Source organism: Scyliorhinus canicula, chromosome 8 (genome assembly GCF_902713615.1).
Source record: "Scyliorhinus canicula chromosome 8, sScyCan1.1, whole genome shotgun sequence".
In the NCBI taxonomy this organism is placed as follows: Eukaryota; Metazoa; Chordata; class Chondrichthyes; order Carcharhiniformes; family Scyliorhinidae; genus Scyliorhinus; species Scyliorhinus canicula.
The window spans coordinates 21275052-21297604 of record NC_052153.1 but is presented as its reverse complement, the minus strand read 5'-3'; the positions used below and the strand labels follow the sequence as shown (position 1 = coordinate 21297604).

Genomic DNA, 22553 nt, shown 5'->3' with positions numbered 1-22553 from the left:
CATTCAATGTGACAATTGTTTTCATTCAACAGAGCAAGATTATGTGATGTAGAGGAGGAGTGTAGAAAATGAGTAGATTTTTCTTTTGTTCTTCTATATGTTGAGACGGCAGCCCACACTTCTGTTACAGGCTTGTGGGTTGGTGTTTTGTAGGTAAATTTGAGCCAAATTTATTTTGATGCATATTTAAAAAGTTGACAACTATTCTCATATGTTTAGGGATGCTAATATGTTGAAATTTAGACGCTGCTTTTTGAGAATTTGAATGAAGTACTAATGTTCCTAATGTAAAATGGATAATTCTGGTGCTCCCAACAGTGACCTAATGATAACATTATTCCCTAGGCTGTGCTAAATTAGCTGATCTCAACTGGGGCAGCAGTGTAGGCACAGCTATTGGCTCTGTTCTCATCCAATATAGAAGCTAAAATGTTGCCAGTGTTCCCACTTATCATTATCTGAAGTAAAGCATGTCCGTGATGGCCTTTGGCTGAGGCCATTAACGGGCTGGATTGTAAATGAATAGATTGCTAACTTCTGCTACTTAAGAGTTTCCCATGGAATGGAAAAAAGAGGGGTAAATAACTAGAAGGGCACCAAGCTTGAGTTCATGAAAAACTCACTGCTCATATCTGAACTTTTACCGAGTTTGCTTCCCTCATATGTCTACGGATCTCTTTGACACTTTGTTTGGCATCACCTCATCCTTGTTTTTAAATCCCTCCATGACCTCACCGCTCCTCCAGCCTTACAACCCCTCTCTTAGATTAATGTGGTTCTCCAATTCTGGCCTCTTTAAAGATCCCGATTTTTACCACTGTCCAATGTCGCCATGCCTTCCGGTGCCTGGACAGCCAAGCTCTGGGATTCGCTCCCAAAATCTTTCTGCGCCTCTCCTCCTCCTCCTCCTTTTGATTGCTCCTTAAAACCTAAAACTTTGGTCAAACATTTGGTAGCTGTTCCAATATCCCTGTATCAACTTCTGCCTCCCATTGGTAAGACAGTGGCACCGTGGTATTGTCACTGGACTAGTAATCCAGAAACCCAGCGTGATGCTCTGGGACCCTGGTTTCAAATCCCACCACAGCAGATGGTGAACTTTGAATGGAATCAAATGTCTAACAATCATGAAACTACTTTAGATTGTCGTAAAAACTGATCTGGTTCACTAATGTCCTTTAGGCAAGGAAATCTGGTCTGGCCTATAGCAACGTGCCCTCTGAAATGGCTAGCAAACCACTCCGTTTAAGGGCAATTAAGGATGGGCAATAAATGCTGGCCCAGTCAGCGACGTCCACATCCCATGTAATAAAAATGCTTGTGGATATTTTTGCTACATTACGTGAATGTATGTTTTGTTCTTAGCACCCAATTATTAGATGTCAGAAATTATGTTTTTATTTTTCTTGCACAGTGTAACTGGTGTGATTATTTACAGGATCGCACTACAGGAGGGATCTCCTTTATGGAATCGGTATCACAATAATCTGCTGGTTTATCATCTTTGTAACCACCCTTATTGTAGCAGTGCTTGTGTCTCTAACTGGGCATGCAATGTCTTGGTACTCCAACTTCTACGTTTCCGTTATATTGTATGGATCAATAGCCCTTGCGAAGCTCGTACTGATTCACACACTTGCAAAGAACCTTTACTATGGAGTAAGTATATTGTTCTCCTTTCAGTTTGTTATTTGTACTTTATGTATTGTGAATTGATGCCTAATATTTTTCACTTCTATTTCCTCTACCTGTACACTTCTTCAGACCCTCTCAAAGCCTAATTGGCTAAACTAGCACTAGGGCATTTGAAAATTCTGTGCGGAGGGATGTATATTCCCTCATGGCTTTTAAAAAAAATATATGCTTTTATTAAATTTTTATTTAAAACATACAACACAACAAAGTACAATAACAAAAAAACCCAAATCCCTTCCATCCTCCAACACCCCAGTAACTGAAAACAACCCCCCCCCCAACCATCTCCAAGTACAGGAACCCCAATCAAGTCCCCCAGCCACACTGAGGCACAGGGCAGAGAGGATGACCTCCACCCCAACAGGACTTGCCTGCCAGCAATCAGTGAGGCGAAGGCTAGAACATCTGCCTCTGCTTCCGCCTGCAGCTCTGGCAAGTCCAACGCCCCAAATGTGGCCCCCAGAGGACTGGGCTCCAAATCCACATGCAGGATGGCCGACATGGTGCTGAGAAAAACACCTCCATAATTTCTCCAACTTCGGGCAGGATCAGAACATATGTACACGATTGGCTGGACCCCTCCCACACCATTCACAGGTCCTCCACCCCCTCAAACAACGGGCTCATCCACAACTTCATCAGGTGCACTCTGTACCACCTTCCGCTGCACCAACCCCAGCCTCGCAAATAAGGCCCTCATGGCTTCTTGATTCTGCAAAAGCCAAGCATAGGTGTAGGGAGGAGAATGGGGTGGGGAGAGAATTTGCAACCACCTTTTGACAGGCATAGTTTGTGAGCATTTTTATGACCAAGCCAAGTTCTAGTGAGCTCCCAAGGAATAGGCTAAACGCTCCTGTTAATGTACATGAGTGCAAATTAACCAGAACTGCTTTCCCCAAACTCCAACTCTAGATCATATGTTGCATGCTATGTCCAGTTCTGGCCACTAATAATCAGGGGAGCCATTTGTGTGCTGAAGGTTCTGTGGAAAAGCTCAACAGGTGGATCTCTTGTGTTTGGGGTATGCGTTATGAATGATTTTCAGCTTCCTAGATTTCTGCCTTTTTCATGGCAACAGTGAATTCACCCAACCCCAGTAGCTGCTCTCTGTGGTAAGTCAATATTGTAATTTGATACTCCCAACATTCCATGCATTTGTCTTCAGTTGCGTTGACCAAAGAATATGGTTGCAACACAAGACTTGTGTAAACAATGGTTTGAATGTCTAAACAAAACTATATTTTCTCGTATTCCATTTTGGATATGATTAGATTGTGGCTAAGGTAAATAATGAGATGGTCCTTTCTTATTTCCTGTTACCCACCTGACCAAGCAAGATGTGGGAATGTCTGTCTGTGGCATGCACCTTCCGATATAATCATGACCAATTGAAAAAAACATATTTGCTCTTTTAAAAAAAAAAAGATTGGTCAAATTTTTCTAGCTTTCTAAATTAGAGTGTATGTGCCAGGTATTGAATCTTCACTCTGTTAAAAGCAGCTTGTGTAGACAATGCACTATGCTGCCGCAAATCTTTCTTCTTTATAATGAATAGACTATGAAGAAACCAAACTTGATTATTGCTGGCATGTATCTGATCACCTAATTATCATTTCGTTTGTGCACAGAACGTGAATGACTTTTACCTGGCAGAGCTGTATTTTGATGTTTCATTAACAATCTGGTGCTGCACTTTGGTTTACTTAACCCAACGAGGCCTCTGCGCAGCCTATGTGCCTGGATTGTGGGTGGCTTTTCCTCTTTTGGTGAGATTACTGATTGGGAAGGAGCTTAATGAAAAAGGTATGGCTCAAACAAAAAGGTAAATTCTCATATCTTGTACAATTATGTAAAAAGTAGAGTATAAAATTAATACGAAATAATTCAAGAAATACTTATTCGGTTTGCTTTTCCTTTAGTTAACCTTCTGTTGGGTGGCACAAAAATTATCTTGTGTCCCTGTCTCTGCTTGTCTTCCATTCCCCAATGCTCACTGTGTTCATCTCTGTCTTTCACTTTCTGCCGATCTCTGTCACATTTTCACTTGCCTTTCATGTTGAGCTAGACTTGGGGATGCCCTACGAAGGAAGGATTGTGAGGGGAGAAAGCAGGTGTTGGGGGTCAGGCACTCAAATTATTGCTATATTTTAATACTCATAATCTGACCAATGCAGATTTTCGGTCGAGGAATATTTGGTTACTTATTTCATAGATCTGTCAACCCTTGGCTTTCACTATATCCCAGCTTTCATATTATTCCCAATATCCCATCTGATGTCAAAAAACAACAGCAAAACTTCACCAAGGTGCAGGAACTCCTGTTCTTGTGCAATTTAATGGTATAAGAACAGGAGGTGAAGAGGAAAAATAATCTTTTCTATCACCAGAGGTACCAGTGGAATCAAAAGTTGAAAAAAATAATTGTGATCAACTTTTTGTGCCATTCGAGAAAAGCAGATTTGTTGCAGGTAAATGAGTGTATCACTGCTCCTTTTGAGACCAATATTTTTCAAAAGCTGGTCCTGTGCAGATTTGTTACCTACAGTTGCATCATTTTTTTTTCTCTCTCCAGAGAGTATATGCAAATTGGATGTCACTAATAACTGGGGAATAGAAGCCAAGAATTTCCCCAATCATTAAAAATCAACTGGCCAGTTCATTGGTGAGGCTTTCCATGTTGGCATTTGCAACATCAAGGGGAAATATCTTGTTCCTGATACCCACCTCACCAATGGGAATATCTGTCTGTGGCATGCACCTTCCGATATAATCATGACCGGTTTAAAAAAACATATTTTCTCTTTTTAAAAAAAAAAATTGTCAAATTTCTCTAGCTTTCTAAATTAGAGTGTATGTGCCAGTTATTGGATCTTCACTCTCTCAAAAGCAGCTTGTGTAGACAGTGTACAATGCTGCCGCAAATATTTCTTCTTTATAATGAATAGACTATGAAGACACCAAACTTGATTATTGCTGGCATGTCTTCATTTTGTTCATTGATGGTGTTACATTTTTTAGCCAAATTGCGAAGTGAAACTTATTTAAATTGGGATGGATTTCAGGAGACATAGAATTACTTTGGATTGTGGTTCATTCAAGGAACTCATTCAAGACTACCTTGAAATCTTTCTAACTCTTGGCATAAACTCTCTCACAATTGACACTGGCCAACACATATATCAGACGTCGAATGGACTGAAATGTGGATGCTTTTCCTCCCTCAAAATCTCTTATGTTTGCAGACTTGCACTGAAAATATATTAATGAAAACACACAAAGTAAGTGGCACAGAGTGCTTAGCTTGGAGAATTTGGTGAGTGAGGGAATTGAAGGGCTCATTGTTTTCTTAAATGTAGTTAAGTTTGCATTTGGCATCTAATTTAACTTTAACCTTTCCTTATAATATATTTCATAGTCTGTGGTAAACACACTGTCTCTGCCTAGTTAATTAGGTAGCAAAACATCAGGGTCTGCCTCTGGCCTTTGTAATTCCTGCTAATACAAATAAGCGATTTTATGAGCGATTGGCCATTCACCTGAGGAAGGAGCTGGGCTCCGAAAGCTCATGTTTGAAACAAACCTGTTGGACTTTAACCTGGTGTTGTAAGACTTCTTACAATACAAATAAAGGAGTTTCTTTGCTCGCATATGTAGTACGAAGTCCATCATTCTGATAACTATTAAGGAATCCAGTGGGAAATTCAGAAGAAACGTTCACTCGCAGTGGTGAGAATGTAGAACTTGAAATGAAATGAAATAAAAAATGAAATGAAAATCGCTTATCGTCACGAGTAGGCTTCAATGAAGTTACTGTGAAAAGCCCCTAGTCGCCACATTCCGGCGCCTGTATGGGGAGGCTGGTACGGGAATCGAACCGTGCTGCTGGCCTGCTTGGTCTGCTTTTAAAGCCAGTGATTTAGCCCAGTGTGCTAAACCAGCCCCTCTTGCTACCATAGGGAGAGGTTGAATTGAATTAAGATGCATTTTAGGGGAAGTTAGACCAGTATATGAGGGAGAAGGTTATGATGGCATATTTAGATGAAAGATGGCAGGAGATTTCAGCAGAGCATAATAGAAAGCGCCTGCTCCGCCATTCATTTTTTTTTTTTTTTTTTTATAAATTTTAGATTACCCAATTATTTTTTCTATTAAGGGGCAATTTAGCGTGGCCAATCCACCTACTCTGCACATTTTTGGGTTGTGGGGGCGAAACCCACGCAGACACGGGGAGAATGTGCAAACTCCACACGGACAGTGACCCAGAGCCGGGATCGAACCTGGGACCTCAGCGCCGTGAGGCGGTTATGCTAACCACTAGGCCACCGTGCTGCCCTATGCTGCTCCGCCATTCATGATGAGCACGGCTGATCATCCCACTCAATACCCTATTCCCATTTCTCTCTCTCTCTCTTCCCCACGCCCTATATATATATATATATACACACACACACACACACATTCTTTGATCACTGTCGCCCCAAGTGCGATGTCCAATGCCAAACATAACACGTTTTGGCCTTGGCTGCTCTTTGTGGTGGCAAATTCCATAGGCTCACCACTCTCAGTCCTAAATGGTTTACCCTATATCCTTAGACTGTGACCCTTGCTTCTGGACCTATAATTTTATAGGTTTCTATGAGATTCCCCCTCATTCTAAACTGCAGCGAATATAATCCTAACGGACTGGAGCTCTCCTCGTACGTCAGTCCCGCCATCCCAAGAATCCGTCTAGTAAACCTTCGCTGCACTCGTTCCCTGGCAAGGACATCTTTCCTCCGATAAGGAGACCAAAACTGAACACAATATTCCAGGTGTGGTCTCGCAAAGGCCCTGTCTAATTACAGCAAGTACTCTAAACACTTGCTCTAAGGGCCAACGTACCATTTGCCTTCTTTACCGCCTGCTGCACCTGCATTCTTACTTTCAGCAACTGGTGTACAAGGATACCCAGGTCTCGTTGCACATTCCCCTCTCTCAATCTATAGCCATTCGGATGATCTGCCTTCCTGTTTTTGCTACAAAAGTGGATAACCTCATATTTATCAACATTCTACTGTATCCGCCATGCATTTACCCACTCAAATTGTCCAAATCGCACTGATGGATTTCTGCATCCTCCTCACAGCTCACCCTCCCAATCAGCTTTACGTCTTCTGCAAATTTGGAGATATTACATTTAGTTCCCTCATCTAAATCATTATCAATATATAGTCAATAGCTGGGGTCCTAACACTGATCCCTGCGTTACCCCACCAGTTACTGCCTACCATTTGGAAAAAGCCCCGTTTATTCCAACTCCATTTTCCATCTGCCAGCCAGTTTCCCATCCATCTTAATACACAGCCCCCAATCCCATGCATGATAATCTCTTATATGGGATTTGTCGAAAGCCCTCTAAACCACATCCACTGGTTCCCCTCGTCAACTCTACTAGTTACATCCTCGAAGAATTCCAGTAGATGTGTCGAGCATGATTTCCCTTTCATGGATCCATGCTGACTCTGTCTGCTCCTGCATCAGTTTTCCAAGTGCTATGCTACAAAATCTTTTGTAATGGACTCTAATGTTTCTCCACTATTGATGTCAAGCGGACTGGTCTATAATTCCCTTTTTTTTTCTTCTTTGCCTCCCTTTTTAAAAAAAATAGTGGGATTACATTAGCTACCCTCCAATCTGTAAGAACTGTTCAGAGCCTATAGAATTTTGGAAGATGACTATGCATGTATTATTTTGGGGGCCACTTCCTTAAGTACTCTGGGATTTAGATTCAGGCCGTGGGGATTTATCGGCCTTCAATCCCATCAATTTTCCAACACTATTTCCCTACTAATACTGATTTCCTTCAGTTCCTCCCTCTCCCCAAACCCTGTGTTCCCCAATATTGCTTGTACTTTATTTGTGTCTTCCTTTGGGAAGACAACCAAAGTATGTATTTATTTGGTCAGCCATTTCATTGCCCCCATTATAAATTTCCCTGTTTCTGACTTCCGGTGACAGCATTTAAGCAGAGGTTGCATGTAGGGGGAAGCTCCTACTCGATATTTTGGGGTTTTTTTTGTACTTCAATGCCCGATCCCAGGGACAATTTTTATGAAATTGGTGTAGGAAGATATTGTGATGTCAAAGGCCCAGAAAACGAATGACAGAAAGAAGGGGACAAACAAATATCTGTTGTCGAGTGAGTCGATGTCTCGAGCAGAAAAAAAAGATGGTGGGAGAAGGAGCACAATGTGGAGCCGCTTCCCTCACAGCGGATTCACTGATTGAAGTGGTGTCCAGAGAATTTTAAAGGCTGTTCACCAAGCATATTTGAGGTGATGCGAAAGGAACTGATGGCTGTGATGAAAACGTGGCTGGAGGAGCTGAAGGCCCCAGTAAAAATGGCTGTGTCGAAGAATGCAGTCGAGATAAAAGAGCAAGGAGAAAGTTGAAAGGGCTGGAGGAGGAGAGGTAATGTCGCAGCACAGCAACCAGATCACTGATGGGTGAGGAGTTGTGGAGGATGGTGCAGGTGAATAAAGGGCTCAAAGCTAAGGTGGAGGACCTGGAGAACCGGTCAAGGAGGCAAAATCTTCGGATCATGGGTCTGGTGGAGGGACGGAGGCCGACCGAATACTTCGCAAGGATGCTGGCGGAATTGATGGGGGAGGGAGAACAGCCCTCTTGTTACGAGCTAGACCGGGCACATCGATCGCTGAAGTTGAAGCCGAAAATGAATGAGCTGCCAAGAGCAGTCATCCTTTGCTTCCACAAGTCTTGTACCAAGGAAAAGGGCCTAAACTGGGTGAAGCAGAGGTGTGAGGTGAAATGGGAGGGTGCTGGTATATGGATTTACCATGATTTAACGATGGATTTGGGGAAAAGGCTGGCAGCTTTCGGATGGGTGAAGGTGACACTCTACAACAAAGGCGTGTTATTTGGAGCGGTCTGTTCCATGAAGTTGAGGGTGGCGTACAACTCGAAGGATCTCTACTTCGGAGTGGCGGAGCTGTTCGTGAAGGCCAAAGGATTGCATCTGGAAATGAGACCTGGACTTGGGGGAAGGGACTGGGTTTAGTCTTTGTTTTTCGTTTATAGAGTTTTACATTTCTGTACTGGGTGGTGGGAATGTAGGGGTCTTGGGGTTGGTTGACTGTGGGAGGGTAGTCCAGCTGTGTTTACAGTTTGTTATAAGTGCTTTGGGCTTGGGTGTTATGTGCACTGGCTTTGGTGGGGTGTTTTTTTTTCCTGGGATTGGGAGGAGGAAGGTTCAGGTAGGGGCCCCCCGCAGTAGCAAGCAAAGATTGGCTGGTGAATAGCAGTGAGGTGGGTGGAGGGGTCACGGCTGTCAAAGTCTGGTTGAGCAGGTTTCGGTGGGCTTTGGAGGCGTGAAGGGGGATGTTCACCAGTGTTAAATTTTGTACTTGAGAATAAATGAGAATGAAGAGATTTATTTTCACTAAAAGGTGGAACTAGAAATCTGGGGGAGTCATTGCGTAGATAGTGCATCTTTGGTGTTGAAGATAACAGTTGTTCTCTTGTCTGGAAGCACATGTATGTACTATCAAAAAACTGTGTGCCTCTGGATGATTGTGCAATGATTTAACCTTTTTTATGTGCTGCTTGTTTTTCCATGTAATTTTGTTTCTTTGGTAAATATATGGAAATATTACGTTGTGTTTTAAAATTGTGGGCACAGGATTTTGTTTTATAAATCCAAAAATTCTACTTGAAGTATTTGCCAATGACTGTTATATTCCTGCCTTGATGATATATTTTTGTGTATCTTGACCTCTGTCACAAGCGTTCTTTTTTCTGGCTTTTCCAATTGGATACAAGAAATTCCCACAGGTACTGAAAGCTACAGTAGGTAATCTGGTATCAAAATGTTCAATTGTTTAATAACTAGATAAATGTGTGTTGGGGCTGGGGGGAGAATTAAATATTTATATATCCATTTATTTAAGGTTTTGGAAGTCATCAATGCTGTAATTGTTTGATGGATTTCTGTCTCTTTCTGTTTAACCTAGGTGCTACAGTGAAGCTGACGGCAATTTATTTTCTGGGCCTATTTATTCCTCATCTGCTGACCATGTATCTGTTTTGGGGAGCATTTGAAATGTTCACTCCCATCCTAGGTCGCAGTGGCACTGAAATACCTCCTGACGTTGTACTGGCTTCTATTATTGCCGCATACACTATCATTATAACTACCTACTTTGTAAGTGGTCATGTTACATTAGAGCGGTACAAGGAAAAGTGTTTTGAGGAACTGGGATGAAAGAAATAAACAACACCCTTTTAATTGACTTGTTTTAAGATTGAGGTTCTTTGCGTCCCTTTGCTGCTGCCAAGTTCGACTTTGACCTATGATACATTTGTGCATGGGTGTCTACACTTTCACTACTGCCGGGTGTAAACTAATAATTTGGTTAATGAAATGGATCATAGGAACACAGGAACAGGGCATTCTGCCCAACAGGTTTTGCCATTGCTCATGATTTGCACGATCCTCCTTGCATTTTCCTTCATCTCACCTGACCAGTATATCTTCCACTTTTGTCCCGTGCATCATGTAGCCATGATACATTAAGATAGTTGCTTGTGATACCCTCTGAATAAACCTGTTTGTTACTCCGTTAGAGCCTTGGTTGGTGGACATTCAGGTTCAACTCTGCATGATTCATTTTTGTTCCCCCCCCCCTTATTACTCTGCCCTCACTTTTGTCTCCAACATCAAAGGGGTTCTTTAAATTATGAAAATATCCAGTTTATATTTTGTGAAGGCATTAAACAGTTAAAAGTGATCATTTTTACTATAGCTTGGGTGCATTATTATTTGATTGTTCACCATTTTAGAACATCACCATCCAATCCAATTCTGCTGTTCCTTGACCAATGTCCATGTGCCCAGGCAAGTTATCAGGAGTGGGAAATCAGGCCGATTATCACCCGCCCTTCCTCTACCCGGGACTGCTTTAATTTTCAATTGGAGTTGTACATCTTTAGCCAAGTTAATGTGCTGTAAAGTTTTGTCTGTTTACTCACAAAATATTTTCTGTTTCCAGGTGAGCCTGATTTATCTGTGTAGAAGTACAAAATGGACTCTGTTGGGTTTAGTGACTGTGTTTCTGGTCTCAGCAACTCTAGTTTGTAGCGGAGCATTTTTTCCATACACATCAGACCCTGCTGGACCACACCCCAAAAGAATCTTTCTTCAGGTAAGAGACGCTGTAAGATTACAGTATAGTTGCTAGGTCGAAAAAAGAGGCATTTTAAAAATGTAGGCACATTCTGTAGGGAGTGTGCCTGGAGCAAGATCCCACAAACAGCAATGTGATTATTAGTGAAGGGACGATGTTGGTTGAGGGATAATATTGGTCGGGACACTGGGGAGAACACCAAACCCCATCTTTTGCATCCACTCGAAAGGACAAATGTGCCATCTGAAACACAGCACCTCCGACATTGCAGTGGTGCCGCACTGGATTGTCAGCCTTGATTATGAGCTGGAGTGGGACTTGAAGCCATCTTCTGGCTGAGGTGAGAGTACTATCATTGAGGTTAAAAAACAAATGGAAAATGCGGTGAATACGCCAGTAGGTCTGGCAGCTTCTATTGAGAGGGAGAGAAACAGAGTTAATATTTCGGGTTGATAACCTTTCATAGAATTTACAGTGCAGAAGGAAGCCATTTGGCCCATCGAGTCTGCACCAGCCCTTTTGGAAAGAGCACCCTACCTAAGCCTATAGCTCCACCCGATCCCCGTAACCTCACCTTACCTTTTTTGAACACTTAAGGGCAATTTAGCATAGCAAATACACCTAACCTGCACATCTTTGGACTGTGGGAGGAAACCGGAGCAACCGGAGGAAACCCACGCAAACATGGGGAGAATGTGCAGACTCTGCACAGACAGTGATCCAAACCGGGAGTCGAGCCTGGGACCCTGGAACTGTGAAGCAACTGTGCTAACCACTATGCTACCGTGCTGTCCCTTTGTCAGGACTGGAAGGAGATGGAAGAGGTTTTTCAGAGGCAGAGAAAGGGGCAGAATGTTGGGGATGAACAACATACAAGGTCTGTGATGCAGAAGGCAGGAGATTAAATACGTTACGGACACCTAGACAGATCACAACCATGGCTACGATACTGCACCAAAGCTTTAATACTTTTTTAAGACTGTGTTTCAGCAGTGATTGCACAAGAAATAAGGCATTGTTATTTAAGAAACAAAACTTTATTAAAACAAAAGAAAAACTGTATTTAAACTTCAAACCTAAGACCTAACAAGAACAGCTGACATGTATATTTTAACCCTAACACACGATTTCCCATTAACACCACGTAAAGTGACCATACAGCTCTAAGTTCCACTTACATAGACAGGCAAACTTGATACTTGCATGCACAGAACGCATCTTGCTGGGAGTGAAGCTCTTTCAGACCTCTCTCCGAAATCCTGTCTCAGTGGTAGCTTCTCATAAACTTTCCCTGTCATTTTCCAAATCCTTCTGCCCCACCTGTTCGAACAGGATCCTTTTTTTCTCGCTGAGAAATACCCAAGCCCAGCCCCCCCCCCCCCCCCCCCCCCCCAACAATGGTTCTGTCCAGGGGTGTCCAGACTTCAATTCATCATTGCTATCTGGCTTTTGGTTGCCTGTTCCCGTTCACACAAAAGAACAGGGCCATGCTCTGAATAAGCAATTAACCTCCAATTTACAGACAAAGGAGCTCATCAGAATGATGAGTGAAATAGTCACCAGCAGAATGAAAATAGTCCTATGTCGAGCATGTTTAGCCGGGTGATTCCCAGCTAAACGCCCTGCCGAGACTGCACTTAGTCTCATTTCCTGCACGGAGGAGCTCCACTCACCAGTGCAAGAAGAGTAAAAATGGTGCCCCAATCTTGAGATCCCCTAATGTGACCCGGCCCCCCAATTCACCTATAATGGTGCCATCAAGCCACCCATGCCCCACCTGATGAGGGAAAGGCACATTTGGAGTGGGCAAAATCCCCACTGGGCACAGGCTGGCAATGCCAGAATGCCCAGGTTGCATCGGGGTGCCAGGGTACCACCGTGCAACTTTGCACCGCACCCAGCTAACAAACCCCCTGGGAGACCCCCCCCCCCTCCTTCAAAACCTGGACGTCTGGCCCCCGTTTGTGGAGACCAGTACTAACTGGCGCCTGCTCGGGGTCTCCCGAAATGAGAGGATTAGATCCCGCCACTTGGTAATTCCAGCGAGTGCATATAAAAGTCTGCCTGACTACAACATACACAAAATATGCAGTTTGGTTGGGATCCAGATCACGATATCCTGCAAGATCCTTTTAGATCTCGCGAGGTGAGGAATGGCGAGCTGGGTAAATCCTGGAAGAGGTCTCTCCCAGGATCTAGTCATTTCTCAATTCTGCCGAGACGCAGCCAGCAGATTGCGCCCAATATTTGTAATATGGTATTGGATATGAAACTGGATTTTGGCAACATGTTCACTTCTTTCCCCTTCTTCACTTCAGCATACAACAAGGACATTCCATGACCTTAACAGGGAAGTAATTAAGAAAGATTCTGGGATATGGATTAATGGATTTGACTACACCCTTATGTCCCATGTTACTCCACATATACCTGAAATAAACCATACAATAAGAAGTTCATGTGAGAATGCACCTTTTTGTGGATTTCCTTGGTTCTTACCTGTGAACGGCATTATCAGGTGAGGATTTCTATCTCTTGGGATGTTGGCTGTCATTGGGACAAGTTGCTCTGCGTCGCCCACCCTTTGTGAAGTTTGACGTTAAATGTCAGCAGTTTGTTTGACCATAGGGGACTTCATGGCCACGTTTTGGTTCACGATTGGCTTATATTTATCTGATGGGCCAAATGTGTAGAACCCATCTCAGAGAGAATTGAATGGAGCAGTCAAGCATGCTAGTGCAATAAAATATTTACCGCTGATGAACAGCAGCAGTTGTTAATGCTCAAACCGCCTGATTTGAAGAAATTTTTGCTCTATTTTATTCATCGGCTTTTTGCTGTTTTCTAGGAAGAACTGGTATCTGCCTGCTGCAGAATTTTCGCCCAAAACACCGGTTACTTTCAAACTGATTTCCAATAATAAGATGCCTTCAGAATCTAGGAGATTGACCTTTGAGGTGACAGGTATGAGAATGACTGAATTTTAGTTTCTGCATCCAAGTGTTGCCTGCGACTGATCCTAGTGTTCATGGACATTTTGCATTTAATTAAAATGACAAACGAGAATAAAAATTCAAAATCCAAAAATTATGCACGGTTATTATGAAGAAATGCAGAGGGACAGGTAGTATTGAGGAAGCAGGGGGGCTGTAGAAGGCCTTGGACTGGCTAGGAGAGTGGGAAAAGAAGTGACAGATGGAATACTGTTATGGGCCAGGGCTTAGAGAACAGCAAAGTCTATCATGGAGTTCACCTGACTCACAACTTATAACATATTTTGGTTATGGGGAGCACAAGTGACCACTTAACAGGTGTGATGCAACAGAGATCTAAAGAATAAAAAAAACAATGTTTATTCTATGAATCCAGTTAACATTTTATAAACACACAGTAAACATCTTGCCAACTACCAACATTGATAACCCCCCCAAAAGGTACAGTACTCTATAGGTAACCCTTAATAAACTTTCCTAACAACATCCATAAGCCAAAACACTTTTTAACAAAGACAGTAGGTTTAAATTCTCTACAGAGAACAGTTATCACTTTTAAATTATTAAGTGATGTAAACACCTTGTTTAACATACAGAGAGAGACCAGTATACATCTGCTTGGTTTGAATGCAGCTCTCCAACTGAAAGTGAAAGTAAACACAGAGCCAAAGAGAGCTTCCAGCTCAAAACAAAAGTAAAAATCAGAATCACATTCCAGCTCCACCCACACAATGACATTTGATAAAACACACTTTTCTTAAATGGACTCTCACATGACAATACAATACAATGTGGAAAAGTGAGAGGTTATGCACTTTGGTAGGCAGAATGGAGGCATGGACTATTTTCTAAATGGGAACAGGCTTGGGAAATCAGAAGCACAAAGGAACTTGGAGCCCTAGTTCAGGATTCATACAGGTTCAGTCGGCAGTTAAGAAGGCAAATGCAGTGTTAGCATTCATATAGAGAGGGCTAGAATACAAGAGTAATCATGTAAGTCTGAGGCTGTGTAAGGCTCTGGTCATACCCCATTTGGAGTATTGTGAGCAGTTTTGGGCCCCATATCTAAGGAAGGTTGTGCTGGCCTTGGAAAGGGTCCAGAGACGGTTCACAAGAATGATCTCTGGAATGAAGAGCTTGTCATATGAGAAGCAGTTGAGGACTCTGGAGAGAAGGCAGGAGAATGGAGGTGAGAAACATATCAGCCATAATTGAATGATGGAGCAGACATGATGGCCTAATTCTGCTCCCAGGTCTAATTGAAATCTTGAGTTTCTAACTCCAAAAATGTTTTTGCACAATTTTGTGGGTTTTTTAATTTAAAATTTCCAGTATGTTTTAAATCCGAGCCTGGTCACCATATTTTTCTTTAGCTTTAGTTTTGCCCCATATTGACGTCTTTATCTAGGCTTTTGGGTGTATTTTGTTGCTGTGTTAATATTGTCCGTCTATTGTGTCACTATGAATCAGTTCTTATATTTCCAATTTTAAACTTAATTCAACAACAGTTTCATCTTCAGTATTTTGCTAAAGCTATAGCAAGTAATAGCTTTAGCAAGTAATAGCCACTTAACTAGCGAAGTTAATGTGGCAGCAGTAATGTGATGTATGTCAGATACATTCCTCTGTCCCCTCCATCAATTTTAGCTTGCTGTATAGAGCCACCTCATGGCTGATCTGTGTACTGCAATTTTACCGACTCTCAAGACTATGATTATCAAAGTATTTTTTTTTAATTGTAAAGCTAATTCCGTTGCATTGCTTGTGAGTCCCTGAGTCACAAATTATTTCATTTCTCCTCATCTTTTGATGTACATACAGACCCAATTTAAAGTTGTATCACAGATATATTTATTTTAAACCCCTGAGGTACTTTAATCTGTTACTCGTGGTGATGAACATGTTAAAACTGTGCAGGTACAGAATCTGAAATCCAGCAATCTGAAGACCACTTGTATATCCGGAAGTTAGACATTTCTTAAGCTGCCATGCATGATTTTCTATTATGGTTAGATGAGTGAAATAACTTGCAGCTTGTTGGGCTAGGTGCTACACTGGTGTAGTTTTTGGCTCTGCACACCTGTATTTTCCCTTTTTCGTGTGATCCTAGCGACTTTGGACCCAATCCGTCCCATGACCCAAAACCCGGCAAGATCCTAAATCCAGTACGGAGGGTCTAAAGGTTGCTGATTTTCAGACACTATCTGCCTTGTGTAAATAAATTTTAAAAAGGGAGCATAGTGGGAGGGAAGAGTACTTGAAGAGAGCATCAAGGGTTCTGTAATTTTGTTTAGAAAAATTGTGAGTATTAACCAACCACTGATATTTGTTCATGCTTTGTGTAGGTCCCAGTCACATGACACTGTACATTCGGGCACTTGAAGGAACTCGCTTGATCCAATCATCTTTTGGGGATGTGTCTTTGTACAATAATTATGGAGATTATTTTGTTTTCTATTCCCACGGACTACAGGCTCCAGCTTGGAAATTTTGGTTGGAGATCCAGGTAAACCAGTTCATTCCCAGCAGCCTGTATGCTTTGCCTTTCGGTGGTCAGGTTGTCTGTGGCCCTGCAGATCCTCTCCCAGTCTGTAAATTTGCAAGCCTAGTCAGTTGGTAGCACTGTTCAACTGAAGAGCCAAATACTAAATAACAATGGGAGGTGGCGGCTTGGTTAACTAACTGAACTGCTGCCTGCTAACTGGGCTAGATATAGTTGCCCTTTTACAGTCTACATTTGGAATGAATGTCCTCTGCTTAACTGTGATCTAAAAGTGAAGTAGGTCAAGGTATCTGTCACACAACATCAACTCCTTTGTCACAGACAGAATGAGGATATATTTATTGTAGCAGCAGATCGGCCTATTCAAGTAATGTGCTGTATAACTGACTAAAAAAATACATTGGTGGATAGCAGATAATTGATTAGAAAAACACTAAATCGGTTTGCTCAGCAGAACCAGAAATATGTTTAGTCTGATGTGGTTCAAACTGGATATATTGTATCAAACTTTCTGTCGAACACCTCCACACATTAGTATAAAGCATTCTATCGGTGAATGTACAAATTTTTTAATGAACAGGTATTTTTCTTAATAAAGTAATTGAGTAATTCTGCAGCTGCCAGTATTCATCTGAACATTCCTGCACCGTGTTATGTTTTTCAGACTCTTGACCTGATGCCCGATGGCATGGTTGTTATTGCTGTCGCTTCTCATCATTTTTTTGGAGAAGATCAAAGAACCGCCGAATTAATTGCTCTGGAAAAGAGATTTCCAGAATGGTGCGTTGTATCCAGCTGGTCCAGCTCTTATAACTTGTTTGTATTCTAACACTCAGGGTCAAATAGCTACCACCAGGTGGGATAGATTTGAATAAAGTATAGCACGGTTGGGTGTGAGACATAGAATACTCTTAAGGTGGTGCACATGAATGAGGGACTAAAATGTCTAAATAATTTGGTGACAAAATATCCCAAAAATTTAAGGTTGCTCAGTGTAATTGTCAGTGAAGCTAGTGTTTCACATGTGAAGAAAGGTTTGAGCAAGCTGCTGCGAGGATCTCCTGGTCATCAGACCATCTGTTTGTTGATCAATTTGATTATTGTGACGATGGCTGTAAAATGGTCATGTACAGTACTTTTTCCCCCGCTGATGACCAGCACATTCAGTCCCTTAGTTGGACCTTGGGATTCTTTGATGTGAATTGAAGATCACTTCGATGGGTAAAAGATTCCAAATGCCTGTGTGTACACATGCACAAGCAGCCACAGTTATTTTAACTGTGTACCATAGTTTTCAAGATGTATAATGAGCACTCTGAAATAATGCACATTTAAAACTTGATGTGGAGATGCCGGCATTGGACTGGGGTGAGCACAGTAAGAAGTCTTACAACACCAGGTTAAAGTCCAACATGTTTGTTTCAAACACACGCTTTCGGAGCACTGCTCCTTCCTCGGGTGAATGAGGTGAATTCACCTGAGGAAGGAGCAGTGCTCCGAAAGCTAGTGTTTGAAACAAGCACGTTGGACTTTAACCTGGTGTTGTAAGAGTCAGGTATAGTGAATATGAGCAAATGAGGTGAAGTAATGTTAATATAAAAAAAAATCAACTGTGCACCTCTTTGTTTTTTCTCTCTCCCTCCCCTTCTCATGCAAAGAATTTGGAACATAAGAGCCTATGAATCAAATAACAAACTGGAATATTTTCAGCTAATTGTTTTCAGGGAAATTCTGGGGAAACCCAGATGATTTAAAAGCTGCCCCCTGCGATGTCAGTGGGCTAATTGCAAAGTTGATGTGCAGGGGGATAAGTTGCTGCTTGTGGCAGTATTAAACATGAGACCATTCTAAAGATGTTCCATATCTGGACCTGGGATAATTGCTTTCTGTGCCAGCATGAGGCTGCCTTGGTGTTACCGTGCAGCAGGGCTAGCTTTCTCTCCCTTTCTTTCTGAGCAGGGCAGAGTAAGCAGGCCATAGAAGTGGGCTTGAACTCATTCTCAGCCACTGGTGCTGTGGATAGTTGAATTCACTAGCTGCAATTGAGCAGGCCAGAATGGAGACCATCTCAGCAGCAAGCAGCTGGACTGCTTGGAATTTTGAATAGAATTTAGCATGGCACAGTAGAAGTATGTTGAAGAGTGCACATAATTCAAATTCCGAAGAGCTTATTGGAATTGGTTCCCTGTATGGTCTGGAACCACACTTTCTTGAATGCTGCGTAATAGGCATCATAGTGAAACCAAAATACAGATGTATGGTAGCACTGGTTTGTTCTGATGTTTCACTTGTTTGGATGTTGCTGGGGACTCCTTAGCATAACGTTCCACATTGATTTTACGCTGAGCACTGTTTGGTTTACATTAACGTCTACACGGGGGTCAATGGAATGATTTCCAATGTTATTTCAGTATGAAATTTATTTTGCACTAATTTTTCACTCAGGTTTGAATCAAGTGCTTTGCAATTTACGGGAGCCGAAATAATGAAAATGGCACTGATGATTTAGGTGTAAGTTAAACAAAAACAACTTGGGTTAAATTGGTGTTAACGATAGTCTTATGGTGTTGATGACTTCCATTTTTTAGGTGGTTTTGTTAAGGCGATGTACGTTCATAGCAACTGTTAAACATGATTTTAAAAATTGGCTGGTTTCTAGGTTTACGTACTTGATTGATTTCTGTAATCTTTTCCGGATGAAACAATAGAGTGAGGAAGGATAAGTGGGGAAATTGTTCAAGAGCACATTGGGATGTGTCATTGAATACATTAGAAAATAAAATAATTTTGTGAAAATGTTTTTTGAAAGCTTGTGGCATCATTTAAACCCATTCAAAAAATTCATTATTTCCTTCCAACTCACCTAGATTATTCTCGTTATCAAGGTAGTAGTTGACAAGAGTGTGGCATAAATCAGCCCCGGAAAAATTTAAGTCAAAGGGAATTGAGGGGAAACCTCTACTTGCTGGAGTTAGATTGGGCACAAAGGAAGGTGTTTGTGGTCATTGGAGGCCAATCGTCGCAGCTCCAGGACATCACTGCAGATGTTTCATGGGCAGTGTCTAAGGCCCAGCCACCTGAAGCTGCTTCAACAATGGCCTCCTTCCATCATAAGGATAGAGCTGGTGATGTGTGCAGATGATCTGAGTTTTCGGTTCCATTTGCAATTCCTTTAAGAAATGAAGCAATTTTTACCACATGCAGCAATACTGGGCAATATTCAAGTGGCACTTAGTCAATCATATTTGCCAAATATCTCGAACAAGAAAGTCTCCACTTGCCGATGACATTTGCTAGCATCACTATTGTTGAATCGCCTACCATCTAAATCCAGGGCAATGGTCACTAATTGACTAAGATTTAACTGGACCAACCATATAAATATTGTAGCTACAAGAACAGATCCGAGGGTAGGTCACCTCTTTACTCTCCCTAAAGCGGTTCTACCACCTACGAGGCATAGGTCAAGAGTGTGATAAAATACTGTCCATTTGGGTGGCACAATGGTTGGCACTGCTGCCTTACAACACTGAGGACCCAGGTTTGATCCCAGCCCCGGGTCACTGTCCGTGTGGAGTTTGCACATTCTCCCTGTATCTGCGTGGGTCTCATCCCCACAACCCAAAGATGAGCAGGGTAGGTGAATTCGCCATGATAAATTGCCCCTTAATTGGAACAAAATAATTAGGCACCCTATTTCTTTAAAAAAAAAAAAATTTAATGTCCATTTGGCTGGATGAGAACAACCTAAGAACTGCGGCACCATCCAGGACAAAACAACCTGCTAGATCCATCACATTAGACTCTGAGCTACCTCTGTTACCTGGAATACCTGGTGGCAAGAGTGTCTGGGAATACCACCACCTTCATTGCTCCTCAAGATCTCACACTAGCCTGACTTGGAAACATACTGCCCTCCGTTCATTGTTGCTCGATTAAAATTCTGAAACCTCTAAGGATGCTGAGGGAAGTGAGGGTAGAAGTTGCAGAGGCTCTGAGGTTAATAAGCTGGGCTTTGTAAATAGCGCAGAGTACCAAAGCAAGGAAGTTATGATGAAGCTTTGTTTAAAACCTTGGTTTGGCCTCTGCATTGTGGCCAGTTCTGTATGATAACGTGATGATATGTGTCAAGTACAGCTGCGTGATCGGCTGGCTAGCTTACTGCGAAGAGGGAGCAAAGTGTCTAACCTTCTCCCACCACTACTCAGTCTCTGGATCACCAAAATCTCCTGTGTGCCTCCTTGTGGCAACCTACACCCTTGGCTGAACTCCCAAGAGCTCTCAGGAACAGTGGCCCCCAGATATGCAATATGCAGGCCCACTGCCATGTGAACACGTCAAAGAACAATACAGCACAGGAACTGGCCCTTCGGCCCTCCAAGCCTGCACCGACCACATGTCGTATCTAGCCCAACTGCCTGTATCCTTCTAAACCCCATCTGTTCATGTGCCTATCCAGATAAGACTTAAAGGTCGCTAACGTATCTGCCTCAACCACCTCTCGAGGCAGTGCATTCCAGGCCACCACCACCCTCTGTGTAAAAAAAAACTTGCCCCGGACATCTCTACTGAACCTTTTCCCCCGTGCCCCCTTGTAATAGTCATTTCCGCCCTGGGAAAAAGCCTACAAGTGTTTATCCTATCTATACCCCTCATGAACTTTATAAACTTCTATTAGGTTGCCCATCAGCCTCCATCGTTCGAGGCAGAACAATCTCAGTTTATTCAATCTCTCCTCATAGCTAACACCCTCCATACCTGGCAACATCCTGGTAAACCTGGTCCCAGTTATGAACGGTATGCACTGTACTATCGCTTGATGAAGAGCTCGGCACAAGCATTGCAAAGACAGCTAACTTTGGCCAGCTAAACTGGCATGGGAAAACAACAAACTGATCTGCAGGAACAAAGGTACTAAGGCCTGTGTCCTTGATGCATTGCGACATGACAGTGCAGCCTGGGCAACATACATATATCCATCGAGGAAAAAGGCTCATTAATTCCCATCTCCTGTCACATGGAAACACTGAATCAGCTATTGTCGGGCAGCCATGCCAGCTCTAATCAATAAAAAAATACTTTGTTGGCTTGGGCATGTGAACAGGGTGGATGTTAGTTGCAGCCTCGAGGATATGCTCTCGGGGGATGAAGCCCATGTCCAGAGTCCAGCCCAAAGCTCTGATTCAAGGAGACTGTCAAAAGAGGCATGCAAGCCCTCAACATCAATCATGACAAGTGGGGACTTGTGAGCGGACAATTAGTGCAAATGACACCAGCTGTGGGTGAAATTCACCATGACGAGACCTGGTTTCAGAAGCTCCAAAGCAGATGCCAGCCCCGTAAACAGGATATCGGCAGAGATAATCCAGCACCGTCAGGAAGGGACCACTTCCCGTAACAGACTTTGTCTTTTCTGAACTGGCTTATTCATGTTTTTCCTGAACTGGTTTGTTCAGTCATAAGTACAGCAGATAATTTTGAGCTTGCATTCCCATCCTCTCTTGCAGATGGAAGGATGCCAATGTGGGCACCCCACTTTTGAAAGAATGTAAGGGAAGAATAAAGGGCTTTATGAGCACTCTTCCAGATATAAGAAACTTTATGGATAAATTGAAAAAGCTTGGAGAACATAATAAGAACATAAGAACTAGGAGCAGGAGTAGGCCATCTGGCCCCTCGAGCCTGCTCCACCATTCAATGAGATCATGGCTGATCTTTTGTGGACTCGGCTCCATTTTCCAGCCCGAACACCATAACCCTTAATCCCTTTAGAACATAGAACATAGAACAGTACAGCACAGAACAGGCCCTTCGGCCCTCGATGTTGTGCCGAGCCATGATCACCCTACTCAAACCCACGTATCCACCCTATACCCATAACCCAACAACCCCCCATTAACCTTACTTTTATTAGGACACTACGGGCAATTTAGCATAGCCAATCCACCTAACCCGCACATCTTTGGACTGTGGGAGGAAACCGGAGCACCCGGAGGAAACCCACGCACACAAGGAGAGGACATGCAGACTCTACACAGACAGTGACCCAGCCAGGAATCGAACCTGGGACCCTGGAGCTGTGAAGCATTTATGCTAACCACCATGCTACCCTGCTGCCCTTCTTCAAAAGTCCAGAGTACTTTTCTTCAAAAAACTATCTATCTTTACCTTAAAAACATT

General features: G+C 42.7%; 1 protein-coding gene across 1 annotated transcript in view; it reads left to right on the top strand.

The window, feature by feature from the left end:
• The window catches only part of LOC119970152 (endoplasmic reticulum metallopeptidase 1), a 45779-nt gene extending 26606 nt beyond the window's left edge, over positions 1–19173 (top strand). Inside the window, exons 8-15 of the mRNA XM_038804249.1 lie at positions 1439–1659; positions 3324–3498; positions 9705–9895; positions 10743–10895; positions 13196–13395; positions 13726–13841; positions 16216–16376; positions 17038–19173. Of these exons, the coding sequence (XP_038660177.1) occupies positions 1439–1659; positions 3324–3498; positions 9705–9895; positions 10743–10895; positions 13196–13395; positions 13726–13841; positions 16216–16376; positions 17038–17202 (1382 nt within the window). The 3' untranslated portion in view covers positions 17203–19173. The remainder of the gene's footprint in view (positions 1–1438; positions 1660–3323; positions 3499–9704; positions 9896–10742; positions 10896–13195; positions 13396–13725; positions 13842–16215; positions 16377–17037) is intronic.
• Positions 19174–22553: the final 3380 nt, after the last annotated feature.